The sequence below is a fragment of the Helobdella robusta genome (assembly GCF_000326865.2).
Source record: "Helobdella robusta unplaced genomic scaffold HELROscaffold_101, whole genome shotgun sequence".
In the NCBI taxonomy this organism is placed as follows: domain Eukaryota; kingdom Metazoa; phylum Annelida; class Clitellata; order Rhynchobdellida; family Glossiphoniidae; genus Helobdella; species Helobdella robusta.
The window spans coordinates 338684-346385 of NW_008703577.1; the positions used below are offsets into that span (position 1 = coordinate 338684).

Here is a 7702-nt window from a genome sequence, read left to right on the forward strand (position 1 = left end):
GTTTTTTTTCGAGTTTGTTCCTTAGTTCGTTCTTACATTCAATCATATATACATTCATTCATTCATTCACTCGTTCGTTTGTTTGTTTGTTCGTTCGTTCGCTCGTTCGTTCGCTTGTTCACTCACTCACTCACTCACTCACTCACTCACTCACTCACTCACTCACTCACTCACTCACTCATTCATTCACTTATTCATTCACTTATTCGTTCACTTATTCATTCACTTATTCATTCACTTATTCATTCACTCTCTCACTCATTCATTCATTCACTCAATCGTCCGTGGACTTACATGTGTATTTATGAGAGCACTTATGTAAGCACACAGACACACACGCACTTCACAGCTATACACTCGTACATAAATATAAATAAATAATTATAATATATATATATATATATATATAATAATATTTTTGTTTATATATACTTAAACAGCTGCGTGTATGCTATCAATGGATTTAATTAAAACAATAAATGGAGCGCTATAAAATGATAATCTCCGAAACGAAATCAATTCTAGGATTGATGGATGGATGGATAGATTGCGGATGAATGAACGAATGTATGGATGAATGGATGGATAAATGAGTGAGTGAATAATAATAGTTGTAATAATAATTATATAATATATAACATAATAATAATAATAATTATTATTATTAATGAATGAATGAATGAATGAACAAATGAATACTAATAGAGTGAAAGAAGAAAAATGAATGGATAAAATAATGGAAGCACGAACCGATGACCGGCCACACGCGCCTGGCCAGATCTGAAAGATATCAAGTAGTTCCTATATCATTGCTGATGGACTTCAACTTGGACGTACACACAGACACAAACACACACACAACACGCACACACAAACACACACGCACACATAGTAATAATAACAATAATAACTATATAATAACTATAACAATAAGGTAAATAATAATAATAGTAATAGAACCAAAACTTATCTTGAAATTAGCAGACAAATTGTGCTAACATGTGAACAAACACAACGGCGAGATAAGACACACACGCACGCGCACAAACACACACACACATATATACACACACACACATACATACAAACACAAATATATACATGATGGTATACATCTTTTATGGTTTCTGTTTTTCGTTAAAAATATCCTAATTATTAATTATTATTTTATTTTATTATTGTTATTTTAATATTGCTCTACGTATTTTATTTATTTATTTTATAATAATAAATGCTATCTTGCAAATCTAAAAGAAACTCAACTCGGTGTTAGTTATCTCCATTTAATTTGGATTTTACACACACGCACACACAAACACACACACACAAACAAACACAAAAATACACACACACACACACACATACACACACAAACACACACACACACATACACACATACATAATTTGTAATGCCCAATATACAAAGGTTTGCCGACAAAATTAATTCATTTAACACACATGTCTATATGTTCATTCATCTTTCCATTCATGTATCTATTTGTCGATAAATCTGTCAGTATATCATTCTCTTCATCCATCCATCCATCTATTCATTCCTCCATTATCTATAAATATGTCATCAATTTATTCATCTTCGAGCGGAAAACTTATTTACGTTTGTATGAATATAAGTCTATAATAATTGAACACAATGTATGTACAAATTACGTATGTCTGTCTGTCTGTCTGTCAGTCTGTCTGTCTGTCTGTATGTTTGTTTGTATGTTTGTTTGTATGTTTGTATTTATGTATGTATGTGTTTATGTATTGATGTATGTATATATAAATATATATATATGTATGTATATATATATATATATATATATATATATATATATATATGTATGTTTGTGTGTACGCACGGAAACCATAGGCCTGGATTGAGTTGTAGTCGAACCTGGTCCCAGCAATACAAGTTCAGACTCCTTTGATCATTCGGCTATAACGCCGACTATTTCAAAAAATGATTTCATTCGACTCTCATGTTTGTACTACTATGTTTTCTTTACAATTTTTCCACAATTGCATTTTGTTTGCATGTTGTTAGGCTTAAGTGCCATGTAGAGTGAGTGGATGTATGTGCGTGCGTGTGTGTATGTGCGTGTGTGTGTGTGCGTGGATGTGCGTTAGTGTATGTGAATGTGTATCTCTGCGCGAATCTGTGTAAGTTCGAATGTATCATCTACACTAGTGAAAGTCTGTGTTTGAATGTGCGAGTGTGTGTGTGAATTTGTGTGTGTGTATGTGAATTTGTTTGTGTGTGTGTGTGTGTGTGTTTCTGGTTTTTGTTTATTCAAACAGGGTACTCCATTCAATGATGCCACTTATTGGCATGCATTATGCGTACATGAGTGTTGGCAATCTTTCCAATCATGTTTGCATGTATGCCTGACTGGAGCTATATCTACCGACTTTGTGATTCGTCGTGTTATGATTTTTGGTCGCCTAATTCATTTTTCGGATTTCTTTGTCTTATTTAACTTTAATCAAAATATCCAACAAACAAATGCAAAATGAACTGCTATGATACAATGTGTATGAGAGATGTGAATTACTTTGTAATCGAACCCAGTAACAACTGCATCGTACGTTCATGCGCTTTTAAACCTTAACGCCACGTAAAAAAATTTTAGGTATTTTTTTAAAAAGATAGCTAAAAAATGTGTGTATTTCATCTGTATTTATGGTATTTCGTTAGATTTTTGCACTAAAAACATAGTTAGATGTGTATACACGTGTAGATGAATAGATAGATACATGGATGGAAAGATATATAGAAAGATAGGCATAAAAATAGATAGATACATTTGATATATGGATATGTTAATAAATATAGATATATAGATATATTTAGATATGTAGATATGTATGTCAAAAACTGAAATCTATATCCTTGTGTTTGTTAGTTTGATGTTTCCAATTAGTTAATTTGATTCACTTCATTTGCTCTCCCCGTTAGCTTTGCTGAAAGTTGGTGAGGATATGTTGCATTTGAAAGCGTTGTTGTTGTTGTTTGTTGTTGTTGCTGCTGTTTGTTGTTGTTGTTTGTTGTTGTTGTTATTGTTGTTGTTGTTTGTTGTTGTTGTTTGTTGTTGTTGTTTGTTGTTGTTTGTTGTTGTTGTTGTTGTTAGTGTGATATTGTTTTTTGTTTGTTGTTGACGTTGTTGTTGATGTAAATGTTGTTGTAGCTATCGTTACTGTTGTTGTTTTGAACGTTGCTGGATGTTATTGTTGCTGTGACCGCTGCTACTACTACAGCTGCTGCTGCTGCTGTTGTTGTTGTTATTCTTATTCTTATTATTTAATAACAACAATGTCGAAATGGCTATCATAAAATCATAAACGAATAAAAAATTAAGGTAGGCATTGATTGTTTGTTTAGCTGCGAATTTTTTTTTCGAGCATCCAAATCACGCCAATGTTCAATAAATAAAAAAAATAATAAAAAAAATACTACTACTACTACTACTACTACTGCTACTGCTACTGCTACTGCTACTGCTACTGCTAATACTACTACTACTACTACTACTTATTGCTACCACTACTACTACTACTACTACTACTACTCGTTGATTGACATTCAGTCATTTATCTATTTATACAATTATAATTTTGTAATCTTAAAGATTAGGAAAATATTCAAAGTATTCTGTGCCCTGCTTATAAGATAATGCAGTAATAATGTCAATAATTTAGCACGTTTCGTTATTCATCTCGTTATTATGTCCCGTCTCGTTATTCATTTCGTTATTATGTCCCGTCTTGTTATTTTATCTTGCTATAGTTATTCTTGTTTTGTTATTTCTTCCCTTTATTAAGTGTGATTTCCTAATTTTTTCCAATGTTAAGTTTCGGTTTCGTTATTTCTCCGATTATGAAGTCTCGTCTCGTTTAATTTTCTCCATAATCCTTTTCCTACCAAACTAATTCTCACAGGTCTGTGTTTAGTTTTAACTGAGATTTTGATACAAAGTTTGACTAAAGCATTGAAGAAATTGACATTATACTAATTTTCATCTCTCACTATTTTTTCTCGTTTCGTTATTTTCCCGATTCCGAAGTCTCGTATCGTCATTTTTTCCCATTATCTCATTTCTACAGCTAAACTTTCTCACAGGTTACATGTCTGAAATTTCGACACTAATTAGGACTGAGGCATTGAAAAAGTTAACATTAATCACCGTGTTGCACAATACTTTTATTATGCACATTCTCACGAAATCCACGCAAAAGTATGCGTGCTTCGCTTAAATTTATCGTCTCGTTTTTCGATTTGCAGTGACAGTTTTTACATTTTTTTACATTTTATTTTTACATTTTATCATTTAAATCGTTTAGAATTTCATAATATAGTACTAATATGTAATAATTTATTACTTTTTTTTACTGCTTTTGATTTAAAATCACAAAAATAACTTAAAAAAATAAACTCTTTCTCTCTCTTTAATATATTTGCTCTTGTAAAACATGTTTGTATGTGCGATTTGCTGGGTGTTCATTTGTTTGTGTATATATACTTTTATGAAAATATGAAAAGACAGAAAGAAAAGGAATGAGAGAAAGAGAGAGTGGGAGAAAGAGAAAGAGAGAGAGAGAGAGAGAAAGAGGGAAAAAGAGAAAGAGAGAAAGTAAAAGATGTAGCCGATGTTGGTTTTTTAAATTCATTTCAGCGCGTAATTTATGGACACAGTCGAGGCATGAATGGTTTCACACGTTCCATGATTGTTTATTTACGATGTATAAAATAAAATTTTTCATTGTCTGAACGTTAGTCATACTATTTGTGTTAGTATTTTTTGAAACTCGTTTTAGCTTATAAAGAAATATTGATATTTTCAGATTCAGAAGAGCCATCGGGGTTAGGATATAGATATATCTTCTTGATACTCATAAACAAGATGTTATTAGATACGTACTTGCCAATAAATCAATTTTGTAACAATCTAAAATCTGAAGTTGAAAAAATTAAAAAAATAATTAAATTTTTAAAACTATCCTTCGCTGACAAGCATGAAGCAAAACACGAGATTATATTATGACCAAGCACGCAGTCGAATCCAGTATCTTAGCGTTCGTCGTCTTTCTCGTCGTTTCTAACATCTCCACAACTGGTTATCCCAATTCTGGTTTTCCGGCATTCCTGAAGACTCCCTCGTTTGTGTACCATGACGCTGATTGGCTCCTGGATTTTCTACGGAATGTTACGCGCAATTATCCTGATATAACGCATTTATACTCAATTGGGAGATCCATAAGAGGTTGGCTTTTTTTGTACCTTTAAAGGGTTTGGATTTTTTATAGATTTAGTTTCTTTTTGTTTACTCTAGATGTTTTTTTTCTTTGAGGTTTGGGATTTTTTAGTATCTTGTATCTAGTATATTGTTTCTAGTATCCTGTATCTTGTATCTAATATCTGGTATCCTATATCTAGTATCTTGTATTTTTTTATATATTTTTTAGTATAATGGTAATAATAATAATGGTTAATAATAACAATAATAATAATATTGAATAATAATAGTAATAATAATTTTTCTCTCACCGACACTTTTTAGAAGTTGTATCATATTTTTTATCGTTTCCTAGAAGCGACGAGGCGGAAATATTTCATTGCAAATATTCTTTCTTTGCTCGCCATTTTTCAAATATTTCTTTTCAAAAGTTTCATTCTTTCGTTCCTTTGTTGGTTCATTCATTCATTCCTTTGTTGGTTCATTCATTCATTCATTTGTTGGTTCATTCATTCATTCAGTTGCTCGTTCACTCATTCGTTTATTCGTTCATTCTCTTGTTCATATTTTATCCAACCATCTTTTCATTTTTGAAATATTTAGTTGATGAATTTTTCTAAAATATTTGTTTTGGCACTTTTCATTAATTTATTTTTTACCTTTTGTTCGTTCTTTTTTTCATTCTTTCGTTTATTATTTTATTTACTCATCCATCTCTCTATCTACTGACTGACTGACTGACTGACTGACTGACTGACTGACTGACTGACTGACTGACTGGCTGGCTGGCTGGCTGGCTGGCTGGCTGGCTGGCTGGCTGGCTGGCTGGCTGGCTGGCTGGCTGGCTGGCTGGCTGGCTGGCTGGCTGGCTGGCTGGCTGGCTGGCTGGCTGGCTGGCTGGCTGACGACCGATCGACTGACTGACTGACTGACTGATTGATTAGTTGACACAAGGTTAATCAAGGTCATTGAGTGATTGATTGATTAAGTGAACGTCTGAAAGATTTAAAAGTTGTATCTCTCCACTTATATGCCCTTAAAGTCGTTAGGTCAGATCGTGCAGTTCAAAACAGTTCAAACAATTATTGATGGCTAATGCATGGAAGGTTCTAATGAATTAAGACTAATAACAGTGGTAGTAACATTACTACTGCTACTACTATAACTACTACTTTTGCTGCTGCTACTACTACTACAGCTACTCTTGCTGCTGCTGCTACTACTATTGATGCTACAACGAATGCTACTGCTACTACTGATAATGTGGCTACTAGGATTACTACAAATGCGGCTAGTGTGGCTACTACTGCTGCTGCTGCTACTACTTCAACTACTACTAATTATAATGATATAATTATTATTATTGATAATAAACGCATGGCAGTAGTAGTAATAGTTGTAGTAATATTTCATGGCAATGTTGCAGAGTGTTCAATACGTTAACCAATCTAGTTATTTGATAAGAAATGAATTTGTTTGTCTATGTGTGTGTGTGTGTTTGTGTGTATGTATGTGTGTTTTTGTGTGTGTGTTTGTATAGATGTGTGTGTGTGTTTGTGTGTACGTGTGTGTGTTTGTGTGAGCGAGTGTACTTATGTATTGTGGGAGTTTACATGTTTACATGGGAGTTTTTGTGAGTGTATGTGTGTATGTTTGTGCGTGTGCGTGTGTGTGTGTGTGTGCGTGTATTTATATATGTATTTGTGTGTATTTAGCAGCATATTTAAAATATTTCAGATAAAAATGTCTCAAATCACTTTCAAATAATCAAAGACACTGCTTGATTTCAATTTCAATTTTAAGATCCATTGAGAAATGAATGAATGAGTGAGTGAATGAATGGATGAACGAACAAATTAGTAAATGAATGAAAAAATAAATGAATGAACAAACGGACGGATAAACGAATGAATGAATGAATGAGTGATTGGAAAAATAAATTAAAGAACGAATGATTAAATAAATGTGTGTGTTTAATTAAAGCCGCAAACGATTCATGCATGCTGTATAATTGTCTATGTCTTGCACATGGGAAATTATTTGTCCACGCAAACATCATAAGAGAAAAAGAAAGAGAGAGAGAAAGTGAGAGAGAGAAGGGGAGAGAGAGAGACTAAGAAGGATAATAAGCCAGGAAAAAAGAAAAAGATAGAATAAAAACAACGCTAAAAGTAAAAGTGCGAGAGAAAGAGAGAAAGAGAAATAGAAAAAGAGAGAGAGAGAGAGAGAGAGAGAAGAGAGTGAGAAAACAAATTAAATTGCGTTGAAAACAAGGAAGACTTATTATTTATTAAGTTTCTCGGATTATCATGCATACAGATTATATCCAAATCGTGTTCTTCACAAGATATAAGACGTCTTCACAGAGCTAGATAAGAGAGAGAGAGAGGGAGGAGAGAGAAAAAAATAAAGAAAGAAATTGAGAACAAAAAAAAATTAATAAAAAAAATGAAAGCAAGAAAGTGATA

The 7702-nt window shown here is 32.6% G+C and overlaps 1 protein-coding gene across 1 annotated transcript in view; it reads left to right on the forward strand.

Annotated features, from left to right (window-relative positions):
* Nucleotides 1–7682: 7682 nt before the first annotated feature.
* Nucleotides 7683–7702, forward strand: part of HELRODRAFT_194815 (hypothetical protein) — a gene marked incomplete at both ends in the record, with an annotated part of 17601 nt that continues 17581 nt past the window's right edge. Inside the window, one exon of the mRNA XM_009012255.1 lies at nt 7683–7696. Within this exon, the coding sequence (XP_009010503.1) occupies nt 7683–7696 (14 nt within the window). The remainder of the gene's footprint in view (nt 7697–7702) is intronic.